Raw genomic sequence first — 21,488 nt, 5'->3', positions numbered from 1 at the left:
CCTAATTCTAACAATTTAGTATAATGCTTAGGACTAGCTTTTGCTTTGTTTTCCTCAAAGACTTCTGAAATTTTAACATGAGAAGGGGACTTGGCGACACTGTATAGATTGCCACAAAACGAAAAACCACAGCAGCTATTGGAAATATGTTTAAATAAACATTTCATATATTTTTATTTTGCATTAAATATTACAATGTAAGTATGAAAATAAAACACACTGTCAGTAATCCTTTTCATTAAATGAATATTTTTGTTAGTCCCAGAAATGATTACCCTGCAGCTTTCTTAAAAATGTTTTAAGAAATATAAAACTTATTATAGCGATCTTAATTATTTCAAAAATTATGTAATGTTTAATTTCTATAGCTAATTAGGCATATGCAACTTCCCATCTGATTCATCCACCCAGTTGGGACAATTTTTTTTCTATACTGCAATATTCCATGTTCCCCTTTAAACCACTTGATTGAATAACAAGTTTCTATCAGATAAAGGTTAGAAATTGTTCATACTGTCCATACGAATGATTTGGGAAGAGAATTTACAGTGGTATTAGCATAGGAAAATTGATAGAACTGGCTGGACTCATCCAAGTAATTAATGCGGTCATTATATATTACAAAGTATTTCTTTAGTATCTCAGAAAAAAAATGCAATTACACCTGTAGTCCACTACACCAGTAAACAAATATATCTGTTTGTGCCCTGATGCTTATATGCAAATACAAAGATCATACATATGTACATATCATCAAAAGCAAGTTACATTGAGGTTGAAAATACCAAACGTAATTAAGACAAGAATTCCAACAGCGGTTCCCTCAAGTAAATATAAAAGAGAATATAAAATAGACCGACAGTGCTTGAGCTCTTTTAAATAATGCTTTGTTTAAAGTCTCAATGTAATCAATATTATAATCCTTTGATTGGTGATCTATTGCTTCAGAGCTCAGCAGCACTGCTGGGGTTTTGCGTACAAATGAACTATGCAGTGTCTGAACACATTCTATCAGCCGTTTCAACCACTTTCAGAACCTTCTATTTTAGTGACGTCTCACATCCATGAGTTCTAAATTGTTTTAATTGTACAAATGATATGTGGAATTTCTCCTCTTCCAATAACGGTGTCGTTGGGTCCTCATTGGCCTGATACGGCAAAGACGAAAATATAATCAGCCCAGAATATTTTTATATGCAAATAATGATAGCTTGATGCAGCATTTATGATAGAGTTTTTAGCAGTAGATGATTCATGGTACAGTACTTACATCTAATGCAACAAATGACCAGCTCTCTCTCTCACACACATTAAAAGACATTATTCGATAGTTGTGAACCAGATAAATGCTATGTTGTTCGAGAACATGGAATGCCTTTTAACTGGGTAAATTAATGAATAGGTTGAGTGATACTATTTAAATCATTTGTTTGCAGGTTTCCTCGATAGAACTAAGAAATGATTGGATGAGTACTTCAGCTTATATTCCTCTGGCTGATCACAATATTTCCTGATGCAGTCCACAAATCTGGAAAGGAGACAGAAAAGGTGTTCAGTGATAAAATGTATAAATAATGTATTAAAAATTAAAAATTTGAATCACTGTAATGAAGAATGCAATGAAGACTAAGACAAGCATAATGAGCTCACCCCCTTCTATAAATCATTAAATGATAGGAACCTAGAAGTATGTGTGGTTAAAAAAAAAAGATCTTCATCTAAAATTTAAAATCACTTGAAAAACCCGCTAACAGTTGATTGGTTTATTTAGACAGAATCTTACACTTTTCAAATATTTTCAAACAAAAGGTACTACTTTAATTCAACAAAAAATTAAGACTTACTTCTATCCCCCTCCCCACCCACAAACCCTCCCAGAAAAGCCAAACTAACCCCACCTAGTAGGCTCTCTTGCATTTATATGCAAAATAGATATTGCTTGTGTCCATGCCCTTTTGGACAAACCTATCACGAAATGAAAACATCTCAGTATGACATATATATAAATTCTATCTCACAAAGTGACTCAAATATCAAGCAAATCGTGTACATATAATTAGTTAATTGACCATTCTGAGGAGATTTGCGAACGGTTCTCATAATGACACCCCTTATTTCAGTACATTCACTCACTTCTTTCTGTAATCCCTGAACCGTTTAGTCCCATCTGTGTGTTTCTTAATTGCTATCTGGTAAGCAGAGAAAGACTCAATCAGTCCAAAGACTCCTTCAGCATTCATTTCCTGGTACTTTACCTCATCGACGTACCTGTTATCCAAAAAATAATCAAAGTGACACGAGAAACACAAATATTTCGCACAAAGACCATGACATGGACTCGACCTAAAAAAAAAAAAAAAATTTAAATTCATCTTCTCAACTAATAATTGATTTGTTTCTCAAGTTGGATTTGATCATTATGCTAATATATATCTTGTTGATATACTTAACTTACACCTGCACATCATCACTATTCAAGTAATGTGGTCCGTCAAAGATCGAATGCAGTGGTGAATATATTTACCGGGTGAGAATCTATTTGAACTCTGTTGCCATACAACGTGGCTGCTTCAGTCAAATTTTCTTTTCTTCTCCTATTTTTGTATTGCTTGTTCTTTTTTATTTGTATTGCTTGCTCTTTTTTTATAGATGGTGCTAAGCCAATCATAAACAAAAGGAAGCAAAATGCCTCAAAAAGGATTAATTCTACAAAATTCTAATGTCTCGAATAAGGTTATGCTGTCTGGGTACTTTACGGAAAATGCATTGGAAAGTTTACTCTTTACATGACAAAAACTTGAGAAAATTCTATATAATTTGTAACTTTAATGGTGTCATAAAAATTCCCCTTTTTAGACAGTAAGTGCTGTTTTTGTTTCAAAATGTTATGATTTCAACATCACTTTTCTATAAAACGCTGTGTAATATTTCCGAGTTGCTATAAAAAGTTGCAGAGATCAGTAACAGTGTCTGTACATACAATGCCTTAGTATTTTCACTATTTTACTAAAAAAGAAAGACTATATTCCTCCCTTACAATGATTTTTGACTAGGAATTAACAAACTTTATGCCATGTGCCTTATCAATTAAACATCACACTGGTATACTATGACAGGCATAACCTCATTTATATAAACAGAGCAGGTGTTATATTTACATAATCTACTTTAATCAGTGAACAGATGAGGCATGACAAAAAACAACATATGTGAAATTGAGGCAAATGATCATTTGCCAGGGGTTAATCTCTCAGCGTCTGATGATGAATTGCAGAATTGAAGCTTCATGGTCTGATTAAGGACATGATCTGTCATCACATGTACCTTGTTATTAAGTAACTATCAACACCCAACAAAAATTGAAATGTTTTAAGTTAAAAGTGCTAAAAAAAAAAAAGAAGTTATATCTGACATACCTTCTTGCTGAATTAGGTGAACTGTAAGGAAATTACTTTGCAGCACTTTCTAAGGCGGATAGATCTACATGTCACGTACAAAATTCATCCAAACTTTGAAAACTTTTGAATCTATCCAATTAAAAGATTTTCAGACTTTGACCTCTTCTGAGGTCAAACGACCTTTGACCTTTTCAAATATGAATAGTTTACTTGTACTCACTTATTTGGATCCACATAACAAGTTTTGCCTTTGGACAGGAATAACAAAACAATAAAACATTTTACATTCCACACATTTATCTTATTTCAGATACCTTCAAACTAAGATACGAATGCTGATAGAGGCTATGACATGTAATTATTCGTTCATGTTGTTGTCATGGCGACAGAAATAAAATGTAGTAAGGAAACCAAAGGAATTGTAGACTGACAGCACCAAGCTTATTCCCTTCTATACTTTGTTCAGGGGACATAAAAGCATCACTCCTATACCTTTTATTGTCAGTGAAGGGCAACGGTAAGTCCTTATAGGCACTGTATATCAAATTAATCTTTTCTGACCAGTATGGCATAATCCAGTCATTAATCTGTGGATGAAACATTGTAGATTAAGTACTTTCAAAATGGAATGACATATAACCTAGGTATAAGAGGTCAAAATAAAACAGACGATATAACTCAGAAAAGACATCAACTGAAACACTTATTCAACACACGTTGTACTAATACAATTGCACACCAGACTCTAGGAAATAGCATCACTAATATGTTAAAAAGTTAATACAAGGGTAAATCATGCTCAAAGTTCTATGAGCAGTCTTACTGTAATCTAATAACCTTTAATATGTCAAAATTTGAGGCCAACACCAAAATTTATTATTAACCATTCATTAATTCCTCACCTCTTGCACAATATCCTGTAGTTGAGTTTCCAATTCCAAGTGGTCGTCTGTGACGTGAACGGTGTTTGAATGATAGCCATAGGCCGCCAAACAGCCGCCTGGCTTCAATATTCTGTCCATCTCTTTGTACAAGACATCCAAGTCCATCCAATGAATGGACTGTGCACATGTTATGAGATCAACAGAGCCATCTTGAATAGAACCAAGACTACTCTCATCTCCACATCTGCTCGATTAATGAAACGATCGAGAAAGTGAAATGACGAGCAGTATGTACTATGTACAGTAACAATATAATAACAACAAAGTTACATTGTGCATTAATTGACAGCGCTGGAAAGGCACCCTCAATTAACCAGGACTTTCACTTCATTTTCATATATATACCTTGGACTGAAGAAATTTTGCTTTATTATCACTACACTGGATTTTCTTTGAAGGCTGTCCAAGAATACCAATGAAATGAAAGTCGGTAAGGGAATAATTTAGTGTTCAAATTTTGTGGAGCAGTTTTGAAAGCTTTGAACTGTCTCTTTACATCTTTGCACTTGTATAGCAATATGTCTAGTTTGCGATGCAAAATCGGATAACAATTTCCCCCCGTAGTTTTGGTTGATTATGTTTACTGTGAACATGTACTAAGAACAACTACAATGGGTACTTTCAGTTGTGTGCATGAATGAATTAATCACTCCTCTCAAATCGTGGATCATCCCCAGTGGGATGTATGTGTAACAGAGTTGCATCAGTAACAGGTAGGCTAGTAACGAAAGTAAATTGACTGCGCTGTATGATATCACCAACCACTCACACTTATTTGAAATACCCACGTGGTAGTCCATGAATCTCTTACGGATGATTCCATTATTTTCAGGGGAACTGTTTTCTCCTTTCTTCAATTAACCCAATTAAACTGTCAATATGTCCCCCAATTCACACTTCATGTTAATGTCCAATAACCTTCTAAGCTGTAGTCCTTCCACCTTCAGCATGAGTTGATTACTGCCAAGGGGAAAAGTCTTCTTTCTCTCCTACCCATTAACATATATTCGCAATAAGCCAAAATATTATTTCAGAGTTAAATTTCATTTCCTTGGAGACTGGAGAAGCTTAAGTTGCTATTATAACGGAACATTCACATAAGCTGCTTTCTTACCTGAACGACACATTGGTTAAAGTGGATGATCCCTGAGCTGCCTTAATCTGTTCTTCACTACAGTCTATGCCGATGACTTCTTTGAAGTGAGAGGCAAGAAGATGAGCTGATTGACCTGATCCACAGCCCAGATCCAACGCAAGTTGATATGGAGGAGGACACTATAAGATAACAATGAATCTAAAGCATTATTTGCTCAAAGTTCCCAGATAACATGTGTGAGTGATGTTTCCATGTACAAAGTGGCTATTCTTACTACGAGTCGTAAGAATAATTTCCGATTACGCATGCGCAGTTGCTATTTTTTACAACCAAGAGTACTATTTTTACGACCATGAGTAACAACAATTTCCTGTTAGGGTTAGGATTTAGGGTTACCCCTACTACACGCGCAGTTGCTTTATTTACTTTACTGCGCATGAATTCGCTGATGTTGTACTAATAGTTTATAAATAATTGTTACGACTAGTCGTAAGAATAGCCAAGGCCTTCCATGTATGTAATGTTCTACTAGGCACTTGCAGAGCTGGGCAACACATCCCATAAAATCAAAATATAAATGTATGGGAAACACCTGGCTGTGACCAATGGTCTGTTGGGGGGGATCTCCTTGATTAACACTAGTTAATAAATCTGATTAGCTGCCTTGCATGCATTTAACTAAGTGAATCAGAACTGTCCCAAAATGTCTAGTTCAAGAAAGATAGGTAATAATAAGAGTACCATGATTCTCCTGTACATTGCAAATCTCCTTCTGTCAAGTGTCATGCACCTTCTGAGCAGTTTCATCCTCCTCAATTACGATTGATAATAGGCATAATTTTTGTTTACTTTTACTTTTTAGACTAAGATAGGCCTATGACAACACCAATCAATATAATATTCACAACTATCTTTACCTGCTCTTGTAGGAATGTCATAAATTTTTCAACAATATTGTATCCCTCATACTTTGGTCTGTATCTTTGGTATGTAACTGAATGGTCTTTTCCTTGGAACAATCTGGTGTCTTCCTGATGAGATGACATTTCCTCACTGTGATAGGTCCTTGTAGTACGTATAGATGCAGGCTGACCTACAACTTAAGACATAAGAAAAAGAATGAATTAATAAATAAACGAAAGCAAGAACAAAGTGTTATCTGCATTAAAAATAGTATTTCTATTAGTGTGAGTCATGTTTGACTGATCACAGCAGAGTTAGACTAGGGCTCGATTATAGGGCTGTCACTATGTCAGCATGCAGCAGTCGTGTCATCACGCCTTGGTTGACCGTTGTGTCAATGTCATACTTGATGGCCTTATCATGCTGTAGCTAGCCTGGTTATTAGTATTAGTGCTAGTCATTCTATGGTGCTAGTACACTCACTGTACAGTACTACTACTACTACTTCTCGGCCTTTTGGCTAAGATCATGTGTAGTATCTGTTCCCTTTCGATGGGAATGTATGGTGATGCACACCTGACGATGATCACACAGTCACAGTCCCGATGCAAGGGGAATGGGGCTGAGTGCGGATCAGTCGTTTGGTAGTTTGGTTTTCGTGCCCAGGTTCTTTCCTGGGCGACTTTTCCTTAAAAAAACTACTAGTAGTATAGTAGTACAGTAGTAATACCTGGCTTACTCCGAATGTTAATTCCTTGCTGTGGTAGCCGAGCCTCAGAATCATTAATATATACGTCCTGGCATTATAAAACCTTTGGAACAAATAACGAATTAACTGACTTTCGCTCTACATATTAGCTTACCTGGATTAAGAAATCAAGGCCAAAGTGGTTCCAACTGCGCACGTGACGAAAATCTAATTGAGATGACGTCACACATCATAACATTGTACACATGTATGTTAACAAGTTTTGCATTTCTGTGGCGATTGGACTCAGGCGCATGTAGACCTGCTGATCATCTGGCAAAATGAAGACTAGATTCACGACAATTGATCTACGAGCTGCCATTTCAGAAATTGGCAACAGGTTAGTCGAACCGTGTGAATTTTTGTCAGTGAAACATCACAAAAAGGGAAATTTGAGAATACTTAGGCCTAACATAATGTGACAAGTAATTCCATAGGCTGTCCCATGCGTACCAGTTCCACGAGAGAACGACAGTCACTGTAGGCCTGAATAGCCTGAGTTATACTATAACTTATAAGAAATGTCTTCATAACCGAACGAGACCTTGGGAATGAAAACTCCATTGTTGCGTCCGAAAAACTTTTCAAGTGTCACGAGGATTTTCCCCCATCTTTTCATTACTTATTATTTTAGTAGTTTAATATTATTTTTAAACTTTTGACTTTGTTGTGTTGTGGCAGATGAGAAAAAGCACTCAGGCAGTATCTCTGAAACAGATCAGTTTTGACAATGTTCTGTCAACTACTGCAAGTTGGTTCTATATTGTGAATAATATATTGTATACCAATTTACTGTTTGTTGAAGTGGAATTTGCATTGGACTAAGTACACTCTCTACAGGGAACAGGTATAATCCTTTGTACAAATTAAATTTGGTTAAATCAAGCCATGATTCATTATAGCACTGATTTTGTTGAACATGTATTCTACCAGAGTTACCAGTCCTCTCAGTTTTTTAGGGAACATCACAATTTCCCAATTTGATGTGCTAATGTTCTCGGCAAATTTGATTTCTAACTAGAGATCAGAAATGGACTGTGCGTATGTTTTTACCTGCGTTAGGACCGTGGGGAAATCCACTTCATTTCTCACAAAATAATTTTATGAAGTGTTTTATGTCATACAGTACTGATTTCGCTTAACTCCCGTTGAAAAAAAATCAACGATCGATAACAAAAGTTAAAAATCGATATAAAAAGTTGAAATTCGGTTAATTTCGTTGACAAGATTTAGACTACTGCGGGCACGGTTTTCAACGAAGTTTCAACGAAATTTCCACGAAAGTTATCGCGATCAAAAACCGCAAAGGCAATTCTAGACATATCAAGGTTGTGACTTGCGTTGAATCCTTAGTGTAACTACAGCCGTTTTCAGACTCTACCAGAAGTTGCCGAGGAATATTACAAACGTTGCAAAAGTGTGATTGTATATAAGACGGAGTAAGTTCTGTACTAGGTGTTTGAAAAATGATTTGGCTAGGATAATAAAAACTAGTCTTGGTCGATCGTAGCAAGCACATTCTATGACTCTTAAGTTATAGGCTAGTATTAAACTAGGATAAGTTTAAGTTAACTCACCAAGGAACGCAGTGTCAGAAAAAAACAAGAAAAAAATATCAACAATGAAACAGTCGTAGCTGGATATCAAAGAGATCTTTATTTCCAAAAAATTCCTGTGTTACTTGACGTACTACGGTACCGTTTACTACAGAACCGCACTCACTTTCAAACTTTTCTGAGAGCGCATTCCGTCCAAAAAATCTCCCCCGACTTCAATGCACGCAAAAAAAAAAAAAAAAAAAAAAAAAACTTATTTTTCCCCTAACCCGTTACTGTAAGTTGCCCGCGAAAGCAGATGGACTGCCCTGGTAAGGTCGCAGCCTGGGTCTGGGCCACCTGTAGTATGCTGCTTACATGTGCATTCCCTACCCTGGATATCCCCACCACCAAACTTTTTTGAAAGGCTTAGTCCAATCATAAACTTGGCTTTGTCAAATTCACGCCTACCTTATGTTAATTAGCATAGTATTTATCTTCGTGGGGGGTTTAGCACCGCAGAACCTTCATGGCTGGCTGCCTCTAGAAGCAAACATTATTTTACCCTTACTGTTCGTAATGGAATGGATGTTATCTGTTACTTAGTTAATTGAAAACCAAATATTCATTCATATATATATAAGTAGAACAATCCAGCAGGGATAGAAAGTTTATCTTGAATGAACCAATCAAAAGTCGTGCTATTAATAAAACTTGAAAACACCTGGCCAGCAAGAGAGTTGCAAACAATTGTTTCCATGACTACTAAGAAAATAAAGCAGTGACTTGGGGCCCACGTTGGGTAGATTTCTGTGGAAAATGAATATATTTTCATTGCTTATTTGAGTATTGTATATTGGGAAGAGCTGATCAAACATTATTGGGGAGGGCTTTCAACTGGCCTGACGGCTTTCAACTGGCCTGACGGCATGTATAAGTTTATTTTAATGAGTAGGGGGAGTTTTTATGAGTCTCCCGGTATGCGTCACATGAAAAGTAAATGTTTTGTTTTTCGGTTTTATCATCGTTTTTCAAGTGGAACAACTCATAAAATCATGTCAAATGAAAATAATATATATTTGAATATCCTTCCTTAGTTTTACTAATCAGGAATGCTTGATAAGGCATGCAATGCATCGTTCGAAAATGTAATTTTAAAGTAGAATTGAAAATGAACGACATAAAACAATATCTGTGAAGCGTGTGGAGCACAACTTTGAATATTCGTTGTGAAAGAAAACATAATGAACGATGTTTACTGCGTAAATAAATTTCGCGGAACTGGTACAGAGAAATTACTTACTGCAGCTTACGTCAGAGAAGCTCATAAATGACACAGGTGGATAGAGCGCATCAAAATTCGGTTTAGGAAATCCCTATACAGCCGACAAAAGTCGATGTCTCCTTCCGTTTTCGAGTTATAAGCGATTTTGTGTTTTTGCGATATGGTTTTCAGTATATTTTCATTGAATAAGGGCGTTTTGTTGTGTGTGTTTAAATAAGGGTGTGACCTATCAGATATTTCGCTAACCGTTTCACCGTATCCCCTGCCGGTCGGTTAAACGTTTAAACGCCGTTTCCCGCCGTCCCCCTCCCCTAAGACCCCTCCCCCATTTCAGTCACCACTTCCAGATCCGTCGGCAAGTCAAATTTGACTTAAAATATGCACCAGATTGCATCTAAGGACGTTTCAAAACTAAAAATTTTCCAAAGGGGAGGGGGACACCCCCTCCCCTTAGACCCCTCCCCTATTTCAGTCACCACTTCCAGATCCGTCGGCAAATCAAATTCTCCACAACCCCCCAACAACACAAAAAACCTTCGCTACGCCCCTGGTCACATACATGATACAGTACCTTACATTTGATACAAAAGTTACTTCAAACAACAGCTTCCAAAAATTTGTGTCGCAATATGTTAAGATTTAACCACGCTGCGCAGTACCATTCATAATTTGCATATTACACTCGGCGTCCAGATGGCGGGAGAATATAACATCATGTTCAATGTGTTGTGTCGTTCCCATGGTGCGATGAACTTGGGCAAGTTGCCAAGTTCGAATGTCAATGACCTACTTATGTTCTGTGACCAATGTCAGTTGGAATTATGTGTGTAAAAACTCGGGTTTTTCCATTTGTTATATATATAGAAGTTTTTCCGTAAGCGGAGCGAATTTTAGGGCGGCTCGTTGATTGTGAGGAAGCACTTATCTAAGCATCAATATTTGTGAAAAAATATCGTAAGTTTTTCAGTTTCATTCATTTTCTTTTATGTTTGCCGCAATCGCGCCCGCAATGCATGCACAGCATAATATCATGTGTGAAAAAATGGCTGTACACGTGCGGACCTGAGAGAGCAAACTGGCCTTGTGTTGTTAATGTTATGACGGTACTTTCTAGAACGGCCATTTGCGTCTTTTGAGGTCAACATATTTTCACACGGGGTTTTCACCATGCCATTGATCGATGTACACGGGTGATATGTCGCAAATATAAACTGAGAAAACGAATTGACGACACTATCATCATGAGCTCATGACGATTGGCCTACTACTTTAGTTATATTAAACACATTATTCATGCCTAAAACATCGTTTTTTTGTTTTTATAGATAGTTTGCAGTACATTACTAAGTTCTTTACATATTTTAAAATAATTTTCATGTTTAAAAGTAAACAAAATAGAAAAAATAAAAAGAGAAAACGCCTTTTCGAAAAATGGAAGCGTCCTCGCAGAATGGGCGGGGCATCTTTATTTTGCTTCAAGTTACATGTTTTCGCGCAGAAACAAAGTTTCATACTCCAACTCTAATAAAAAACCAATTTACATCTCTAAAAAATAACTATGTTTCGTAATCTGCAAGTAAACCAAGTTTATATGTCCATTCATTGTTATTTAAATGGTTAAACAGCACTCATAATTTATCTGGAAGGGTGCCTCGTGGTACATAGCTTTGACTGCAACCTCTCTTACGACCTGGCGAAGTTAAGACTTATGTCACTGTGTTTGGGGTTCACAGTTAGAAAACGTCCCCCGTCAGTTTCACTACATGTTTCTTTGAGTGTCACTACTCAGTAAGTACAGGAATGTTCTTGAGAAAATTCCTGCCTTCAAACGACTGTTCCAAAGTCTAATCAATACTAATAATCGAAGTTGCTCGTTTTCCGACGTTTCTCGTAACCACACATTGACCTTCTATTTCGTTTAAAAAAGAATTTCAACGTATCGTTGAAAATTCCACGAAGGAAATGACCGAAATAACCAATCGTTAAAATTCGTGGAATTTCGATAAAAATCGGGGAATTTCGATGACAAAACGTGGAAATTCGGTTATTTTCCTTTTAACGAATTTTAACGGGAGTTAAGCGAAATCAGTACTGTATATATTCTGCATGGACAACACTAGTTCAACAATTACTTTTGCATAGCCTTAAGTGTTTCTAACTTTCTATGCTAATATTTATATCGCTATCTTGTTTTAGTTGGATATTTACCCAATTCTCAGTACATTTTCCCTTATTGCCCAATTTTGGGGGATGAAAAATTATAAATCTCCCTAATTTTTGTAAGACAAATTGGTAGGTCATTTAATCTGTGAGTATGAAACCAAGAACATCAATGGTAGTGATATGACTTTAATGTTAAATATGTGAATAGATAGTATGAACACATTTAATACATTAATTTTTTTCACAGGCTCCTGGGTTTGAGGGTTGCAAACATCTATGACATAAACAACAAGACTTATCTAATCAGATTAACTGGGTAAGTTATCTTAAGTCGTTGAATTGTTAAGTATTTTATCATAATGTCAGATGCTCTACACAATTTTCACAGACCTACATGTCATTTTAACTATGAGTTCAATGGGAAACTTGTTAGATATTTGCTTGAATTATATTGGAAAGCAATTAAAAACATGTTTGTAGATAGGTGAATCCATAAATAAGGGGGTCCACCCCGGTGTCTTCCTGGCATTCAGAATCATTGCCAATGTAATAAAATAATTAGTAAAGTATCTGTTTCGTTCAAAATGATATCCTTTTCATGTAACTTTATAATTAAAAGATACTAAACTTAGTTGAGAAGTTTTCTCACTGATTAACAGTATCACAAGGAGCCCCAGACTACCACAAAGTTGGACCCAAGCTTTATGGAATGTTAATCCCATATGATAAATATCCTTAATGGTTCCTTGATCGAATGAAATGTTATCTTTACGTCAAACATTCATCATTTAAGCTCACTCACTACTGGGTTGATGATGTTTGCAGCGAGGGTGACCGGGGAGTCTACTATTAATCTACTGGCAGGAAAAGTGGCAATATATTGGTTAAATGTGAAAAAAACCCAATCCAATACCTTTTACCTTACTTCTTTTGTTCATTTAACAAGTGTGTTTTTGGAATTATAATCTCATACCTATTAAGGGTATGTCTGGTCTGGGATAACATTTGCGTCAGTGGTCTGCAAGGGTTTTTGTTTCCTCGGATTGTTCCACTCTCATCTCCTGAAAATTTTGCTGTGTATATATGCAATGAGACATTTGAAATCTACCGCCAAGTGAGTACTTCCCTTGAGATTGTTAAACTCAAGATTACTGCCCCGTGGTACATGAAAGCTTTAGGCACAGCTTTCTTCTCCTCGGCAATGTAGTAAATAAAATCTGTAAATTCAAGTGATGTGAAAATTCAATCATTAAATTTAATAGAACTTGGAAAAGGTTTTTAAAGTTTACAATATTTAAGATTGCTTTGATGATGTGTAGGAGTCAACGGTTTGCTAATAAATAACATTGATAAACTACATCTTTATGATATTTCAATACCCATTCCTGCTAAGAAAGGGGACAAAATCAGTGCGTAAAAGCTGTGGCAATAAATTCAGTTAGTCTACTATTGTAAGTCACCGCTGGGGAGAGTTGTCACTCTAGTTTTCTTTCAACCTTTAGTCAAGATGTTAAAGAAGTCCTTCTTTTGGAATCTGGATTTCGTGTCCACATGACTTCCTTTGACTGGCCAAAGAATAACATGCCCTCTAACTTCAGTATGAAACTTCGCAAGCACATAAGGGGTCGCAGACTGGAAAGTATAAGGCAGCTTGGAATGGATCGTGCGGTGGATATGCAGTTTGGCTCAAATGAGGCAGCTTACCATCTGCTCGTGGAGATTTATGACAGAGTAAGTTTATTTGTTGAGCGAAATGAGAATGTGATCCACTGTCGTCTCTTTGTCTTTGCAAAGAGGGCTCTCTCTTTTGATTTCTTTCGTTGCAGAAATAATTGAGAGCTCTCATAAAAAAGTAACCTTTGTTATCCTTTGTTTGTTTGTTTGTATTGTTTTTTTTTTAAATCATTTGTAGGGTGCACACTTGAAACTAAATCACTATATTGACCAACTGATGCAAACAATTAGCATGCAGTAAATCCTCAGTGTATTCAATGAGAAAGAATCTTCTAGACCATATTTTCCTGTAGTATCTGCATTTTTCTTTATTTGGATTAAAAGTTTGAATATTTACATTCATTAAACAGAATTATTTACTGTTTCTGTTATTTATATTTTAATTTATTTTATTTTCCTCATTCCCAGGGTAACATTGCCCTTACTGATCATGAGTACACCATTTTGAATGTGCTTCGAGCCCGTTCAGATGGGGAAGATGTAAGGTTTGCAGTCAGGGAGAAATATCCACTGGAAAATATCCGACAAACAGAAGGCCTGCCTGACGAGACAAAGTAATTCCTTCTCTGAATCACATTTGAAAAAAAAGAAGTTTTTTAAGTGTCAACTACTGAATGTTTCAACACATAGTAGGCTTGCATGCAATTGTTAAACTGAACTTAAAAGGACTGTTTGAAGAAGGAAGGTGTTTGGTAAAAGCACCTCAGTTCCAAAAATGTTGACAAAAAGAAACCCTGCACTCTTTTATTGTATTGTTGTATTGAAGCAGGTAGTCAGTTGTGATGGGAATGGTGGTGAATGGGTAGTTTTCGGTCAGGCATTTGTGTGTTGGGATAGAGTTCACAGGGATTGGAGGGTTTGTTCTATTTGAGTGTGTTCCTTATATTGTACATACTGTATACTGTAAAATTTCTTTCTAATACTTTGATTATAGGGAGTAGGGCACTTCGTCAAGCTTTAATTGGGTTTTTTGTTTTACTTCCTTCACATCATGTCTCTTTTATCACTCTCTTCTTACACTCTGATTATTTTAAATATTAAATGCATGATGTGAGAAACATATAAATGAGATGAAATTGACATAGTGAACCTTGCACTACTATAGGTAATTAGTTCATTGTTGTTTTGGTACCATGTAATTGACCTGACAGCACAACTAGATGGGTAACAAAAGAAGATGCATGTGGGAGGGTTGGGGGGGGGGGGGTTGGGCTGCAAGTGATCTGTTCAGTAGTTTATTTGCTTGATACACAGTGTTGTACCTGAGTCCACAGTATCTGAGGTCCAGATGGAATTGAGACCAGAACTTAGAAATGATTCTTGTCATTCCTAGTGACCAAGACACATAATTAGTGACTGAGAGATAAGGGTAAATTTTTTTAAGGAAAGAAGAAATCAGCAAGTTGGGGGTGTGAAGGGATTGAAAATAACAAAGTTTTGACATCAAATACAGAATTCTAAGTTGTCATCACATGTTCCTGTTTATGTTTACCTCTCAGTCTCTAGAACTAGTCCCTAGATATGTTTGCATTTTCACATTCTCACAATTCAGAATTATTCTGCTTTCTATTTATTTATTTTCAGAATTAAAGAAATCCTGCTAAATGCAAAGCCAGGTCAGAACCTGAAGAAGATATTAAACCCTAATTTTGGTAAGAATAATTTCAAATAGAACATTGAAAGCCATTGCTTGATGATTCCTCCCATTTCGTACTCACAGTTTTAAGAATTCACTGTTTTTCACAGAAGATGGCATCTTTGTTTTAACTTCCTGTACTGTTCAGCTGTGACAAACATACATTCACACTGACCAACTGACATATCATTGTGCAAAGACTTGCACAGTGAACAATTGACTGTTGTCATGTAGTGAGTTGGAGCTGTGGTCAGTCCTTCATATACTGGGGTTAAGTTGAGTCTTAGACAGTGATATCTCATGCCTTGATTAAAGACTCTGGTCAAGACTTAGACTCGAGTCACTGTCTTATGGGATAATAGTTGACCAAATTGTCACTTGAGTCACTTCACGTTTGATCTTGAGTTACTCAAGTCATAACTAGTTACCCCAATGCAGTGATCCATTAAATGACTTGGGTATGGACCCTATTTCTGGAAATAATATCAAAACCTACCAATCATTAGTCAGATTAAAATGGCATGTAATCAAATTATGATAAAGACTTGGTCAAGGCCTACAATACTTTCATAGGCTGCAGAAGTGTATAGGTCTTGGTTATTTTGTGTATGAAAAGAGGTTGGAAACAGATTTTCTTGTCACTATTAAAACTAGCAAGGTTAATATGCCAGTTGGTTACACCTTTTTGTACAAGAAGAAATGAAAAGAATATTTTGAGGGGGGGGGGGGGGGGGTGCATAGGGGAGTGTGATATCCTTCAGTGTTAGGTAAGGGTACGAATAGAGAATGAACAAAGAGGTGTGTTATGATTCTCTACGTAGTATATTCTCATCTTCAAATCTGTCCGTTATCGCCCAGTACTGTCTATAGAGTTAATAACAGAAAGCTGGCAGTATACTACTTCATCTTTACTACATTACAGGGAGGGGGTTTGAAAGGTACATATATTCAGTTTTCATAGGTGTGCTATAAGCATGTTGCCTTTGTAATTATCACTGTGTCAATCATAAGAGTCTAAGTTTAATACATTCACTTTCCTCTTTCTCTTGTCAGTGTTTGGTCCTGCTCTCATTGAACATTGCCTTCTGTCAGTCGGTTTTCCGTCGAATGCAGCCTTGGGCAAAGATGTCGACTCTGAGAAAGGTCAGTTCTCAAATATTTGAATTTTCAGAATTAACCTGTTGAACAATTTCTCTGGACATGATACTGTAATCAAGTATATATTGGATATTTCATTTCATCCTAAAAGAAACTTTGTTTTCCTCCTTTTTCGTAGATGCGCAACGTATAGTGGAGGCGCTCACCCAAGCACAACAATATTTGCAATCATCGGGCCAGGAAAGTTCTAAGGTATTGTTTCCTGCATTATTGATCAGTATCGTCCCCCTTTTTATTTGTTTTATTCAAGGAGAAAGTGATCAGAAAATAAGTTTTCTCATGTACACGTTATTGACAGTATGAGAAAGGCTGGATTTTGGACGATTTTTCCCTCACATGATGGTAAAATATATTGTTAAATGTGTAATCTGCTTATGATTTGTTTCATTTAATATTAATTTCTAGGGGTACATCATACAAAGGAAGGAAAAGAAGCCATCAGCCTCTCAAGGAGAAACAGAAGCTGCTGAATTACTGACGTAAGATCAAACGATCTGTATTTATTGCAAGATACAAGCAATCAAGGCATAATAAAAAATATATAATTAGTGGAAAGAACAAAAATTGAAGGTTTCAAGTTACGTTTACACTTCTTGTGGTAAAAAGGAGACATTGTTTAAAAAGTACACCAATCTTTATAATGATCGAACATATTCTGCAGTGGTTGCCAACGTGAGATAAAACTGACAGTGTTGTATGACTCTCTCTAGCTGCAGTAGAATTTGTCTGTAAGTAACTGCTTTGAAGGCTAAGTACTTCCTCAGTAGATCATATTAATTGCTAGTTGTTAATAGTACCAACAACATTTCTGATTAAGGTGATTGGCAACTATGAAGTGAAATAATCCTTGCTGTTGCAGTCATACTTACATATTTATTTTATTTTTTTCTCATATTAATTTTTTTAGATTTTTTGAGTTCCATCCTTTTCTCTTCAAACAATTTGAAGGAGGCCCTTACCTGGAGTTCCCTTCCTTTACAGAGGTAGTATACAGATTTTCTTTGTTACATCATCACATATCATTTTATACCATATTTGTTACATTCAATGGGTGGAAGAGAATGTCTCATCTAATTATAATCCAGGAGCAAAGTTAGTTTGACATACAAATGTGGAATACATTCTCAATAACCCTGTTCAAATTTGTATTCAGTTCCAACGTACACTTTTGAGATAAACATTTGAAGTTCATTGTCGGCTTTATCAAAAGTGAATCGCAAGCAAGTATGGTGTCATAGCTGTAAATTTAAATATGGTTTTTGGTTTGTTTCTGCTTCAGTATTGGCATCCAATTTTGACTTCCAAATTAAGTTCCCAATTTAGGATCACTGAGATAATTGCAACACTTGTGATTATCTGGCAATACTTAACGTTGTTTCTGGTTAAAAACACTTTTAAGCACATTTATCAAGTGTACATACTTAAATATGGTCTACGTTCTAATGACACTCATTGTTTTTCAATATCCATTTGACAAATTGTCATATATGACAATATCAACAAATCTCCCATAATGCCTTGAGATACTTTGTCAAAGACAGAAGGACACTCTTGGTAAGATTTATTCGAACTCACCTTGGATTGTTCTACCAATTATCAATTTAATAAACCAAGTAAGATGTAAGTAAGTGTGACCTTTTGAATGAATAATAGATTTCACAACAGCATATATGTGAGCTAATAATTTTAGAATGTCTTACCAGTGAGAACCTCTCATCTGTTGACTACTGTTGGAAACTCTTTCTAACCGCAATAATTACTGTTTTGTACTTGGTTTGTTTGTTCCAGTGTTTGGATGAATTCTTCTCCAAGCAAGAGGGACAAAAGTTGGACATGAAAGCCTTACAGCAGGTAAACAAATGCTCGTACATTTTCAAAAAGTGAACCTTAGCTTTTGTTTTTACATTTTTTGTGTGTGTTTATTGTAAAGAAAAGAAAGTATTGCATGCGCAATTATCCTAAGACAATCATTCTGTAATTTTCCACAGAGAAGGATTTGGAATTGAAATTCGAAAAAACTTGTCATAACTTGTTGGATCTTGAATACCTTTCCTGTAGAGTTATTCCCTCCACCCTCCACGGAAGGTATTTTATGCGTTAACTTTGTAAAAATCCTGAACACTAAGGGGAATCCAAGAGTGACAGCATTTCGACAGCAGTTGTTGACATGTTTTTATTAAATGATTTAAAACAACCCCTTCTGTGTTTGTTTTTATCGTTTGGTTGAGAAATACTGGACAGTGCATTGTTTTATCAAATTCCTTGTTCATATCCACATAACGCATTGACATCACTGATGCTCTTGAATAAATCAATAAGTCAACAGAAAGAGATATTGTCCTTTGTTCACACTGCTTAGAAAACATGATTGTTTGTAGAATGTGATATTTTGTTGGATAAAGAAATTAGTGTGTGCATTTGTTCGTCAATCTGGCCACTCTTAAAGGAGATGTTATTTTTTCACCCAAACCTCACTCTTTCACTCATGACAGGAAAAAGATGTGCTGAAGAAACTTGATAATGTTAAGAAGGATCAGGAAAGGAGAATCAACTCACTTCAACAGTCTCAAGTAAGTATACACATCATACTATTGAAGAGTAAGTATTCACATTATACTACTAAATGACATACATGAAGAGTAAGTATGGATCTTATACTACTAAATGACATACATGAAGAGTAAGTATTGATCTTATACTACTAATTGAAATACATGAAGAGAAAGTATGGATCTTATACTACTAAATGACATACATGAAGGGGTAAGTATGGATCTTATACTACTAAATGACATACATGAAGGGGTAAGTATGGATCTTATACTACTAAATGACATACATGAAGAGTAAGTATTGATCTTATACTACTAATTGAAATACATGAAGAGAAAGTATGGATCTCATATTATACAACACCTAATTATATTCCGGCCATTTGATTGGTCAATTGCTCGTCGATTGTGTGCAAAATCCGCTCTATTGCACCCTATGAAAAAGAACCATGTGTTATACTTTTTTGATAGCACTTTTTTCAATGGTAAAGAGCAGAGAAACCTGTTTGTTCAAAACAGTCTGTTGCATGAGTGCATTTTACATCCAAAGGTGTTGTATAAAACAAATAATGAATGGTTTCCATTCGTGCAATAGTGCAAATATTTCATTTGTTGAAAGATGTAATTTGTTCCATTCAACTCGGCTGCGCCTCCTTGAATGGAACATTCCATCTTTCAACTCATGAAATATTTGCACTATTGCATTCATAACCATTTATTATTTGTATACTATTAATGACATAAATAAAGAGTAAGTATGGATCTTATACTACTAAATGACATACATGAAGAGGTAAGTATGAATCTTATACTACTAAATGATATATGTGAAGAGTAAGTATGAATCTTATACTACTAAATGACATACATGAAGAGTAAGTATTCACATTATACTACTAAAAACCATACATGAAGAGTAAGTATAGACATCATTCTTCGAAACATTCACTTTAATTACTTTAACTCTCTTCTTTTGTAGACTGCAGACCATTTGAAAGGGGAGCTCATTGAAATGAATCTTCCACTGGTGAGATTTAAGCTAAACATAAATGAGTGGTATTTATAGTTATAATGTTGGCTTTAATAAAGATCATCTGAATTATCATAAATATGCTATGCAGTCAAACAGTGGTCACTTCTCATGAGCCCTCTCATCAGACCTCACATCAGACTACACATCACACCTCTCATCAGACCTCTCATCTAAGCAGACTTCCCATCAGACCTCACATCAGACCTCTCATCAGACCTCTCATCAGACCTCTCATCAGACCTCTCATCAGACCCCATGAGACTCCCATCAGACCGCTAGTCAGACCTCTAGTCAGACCTCTTATCAGACCACTCATCAGACCTCTCATCAGACCAATCATCAGACCTCTCATCAGACCAATCATCAGACCACTCATCAGACCTCTCATCAGACCCCATGAGACTCCCATCAGACTGCTAGTCAGACCTCTCATCAGACCACTCATCAGACTTCTCATCAGACCTCTCATCAGACCAATCATCAGACCTCTCATCAGACCTCACATCAGACTTCTCATCAGACCACTCATCAGACCTCTCATCAGACCCCACATCAGGCCTCATCAGACCTCTTATCAGACCTCACATCAGACCTCACATCAGACCTCTCATCAGACCTCTCATCAGACCTCTCATCAGACCACTCATCAGACCTCTCATCAGACCTCACATCAGACTTCTCATCAGACCCCACATCAGACCTCATCAGACCTCTTATCAGACCTTATATCAGACCACTCATCAGACCTAACATCAGACCTCTCATCTGACCTCACATCAGACCTCACATCAGACATCAGAAGTTAATCCATTGCTAGTCGTAATTATGGTTTCTACAATCATTGAAAGTGAGAAGAAACTGAGTCCTTGGACACACCAACCTTTAATCATAGAAACACACCCTCTTGTCTGACCTATTGTTCTCCAAGATTTCTTAGAATTCATCCCATGTAGCCTAAATTAAACTATGTACTCAAGCAAGTAATGTTGATCAAGTTAAAAAATTTCCCTAAGAGAGAATGGAGTGGGCACTTGTTCTGAGAATACGGTAACCTTTACTTTCCTTTTAAATTTCAAGAAGTTATGAAATTTCCTTCTGTTACTTTTTGTCTTCCAGGTTGATGAAGCAATACGGGTGGTCCGTAGTGCAATAGCCAATCAGATCGATTGGAAGGAAATCGATGAGATTATCAAAGATGCGCAGAAGCAAGGAGATTTGGTTGCTAAGGCGGTTAAATCGTTGAAGCTTGAGATGAACCACATGACCCTTATGTTACAGTGAGTTGCATAGAAAACTGCATTAT

General features: G+C 36.2%; 2 protein-coding genes and 1 pseudogene across 9 annotated transcripts in view; 2 read left to right on the top strand and 1 right to left on the bottom strand.

The window, feature by feature from the left end:
- Nucleotides 1-145: 145 nt before the first annotated feature.
- Nucleotides 146-7,310, bottom strand: LOC139970380 (putative methyltransferase DDB_G0268948). 8 transcript variants are annotated; one of them, XM_071976016.1, is made up of 7 exons: nt 7,205-7,310; nt 6,356-6,537; nt 5,457-5,617; nt 4,301-4,526; nt 3,891-3,985; nt 2,134-2,268; nt 146-1,528 (listed from the first exon to the last, which is right to left on the bottom strand). In XM_071976016.1, the coding sequence occupies exons 2-7, from the start codon at nt 6,482-6,484 to the stop codon at nt 1,423-1,425; spliced, it is 852 nt and encodes a 283-aa protein (XP_071832117.1). In that variant the 5' UTR covers nt 6,485-6,537; nt 7,205-7,310; the 3' UTR covers nt 146-1,422. The 8 variants fall into 8 exon arrangements, with proteins under 8 accessions (XP_071832117.1, XP_071832123.1, XP_071832118.1 ...); XM_071976022.1 differs by having other exon boundaries at nt 6,356-6,531; nt 7,205-7,254; XM_071976017.1 differs by having other exon boundaries at nt 7,081-7,220.
- Nucleotides 6,842-7,081, top strand: LOC139972693 (U2 spliceosomal RNA; annotated as a pseudogene).
- LOC139970378 (ribosome quality control complex subunit NEMF-like) overlaps nt 7,271-21,488 on the top strand; it is a 40,443-nt gene continuing 26,225 nt past the window's right edge. Inside the window, exons 1-13 of the mRNA XM_071976013.1 lie at nt 7,271-7,429; nt 12,320-12,388; nt 13,575-13,803; nt 14,215-14,360; nt 15,391-15,458; nt 16,496-16,585; nt 16,719-16,792; nt 17,006-17,079; nt 17,508-17,583; nt 18,389-18,451; nt 19,093-19,170; nt 20,132-20,179; nt 21,302-21,462. Of these exons, the coding sequence (XP_071832114.1) occupies nt 7,371-7,429; nt 12,320-12,388; nt 13,575-13,803; nt 14,215-14,360; nt 15,391-15,458; nt 16,496-16,585; nt 16,719-16,792; nt 17,006-17,079; nt 17,508-17,583; nt 18,389-18,451; nt 19,093-19,170; nt 20,132-20,179; nt 21,302-21,462 (1,235 nt within the window). The 5' untranslated portion in view covers nt 7,271-7,370. The remainder of the gene's footprint in view (nt 7,430-12,319; nt 12,389-13,574; nt 13,804-14,214; nt 14,361-15,390; nt 15,459-16,495; nt 16,586-16,718; nt 16,793-17,005; nt 17,080-17,507; nt 17,584-18,388; nt 18,452-19,092; nt 19,171-20,131; nt 20,180-21,301; nt 21,463-21,488) is intronic.

Source organism: Apostichopus japonicus, chromosome 8 (assembly GCF_037975245.1).
Source record: "Apostichopus japonicus isolate 1M-3 chromosome 8, ASM3797524v1, whole genome shotgun sequence".
Taxonomy (NCBI): Eukaryota; Metazoa; Echinodermata; class Holothuroidea; order Aspidochirotida; family Stichopodidae; genus Apostichopus; species Apostichopus japonicus.
This window is presented reverse-complemented; position numbering and strand designations above follow the sequence as displayed.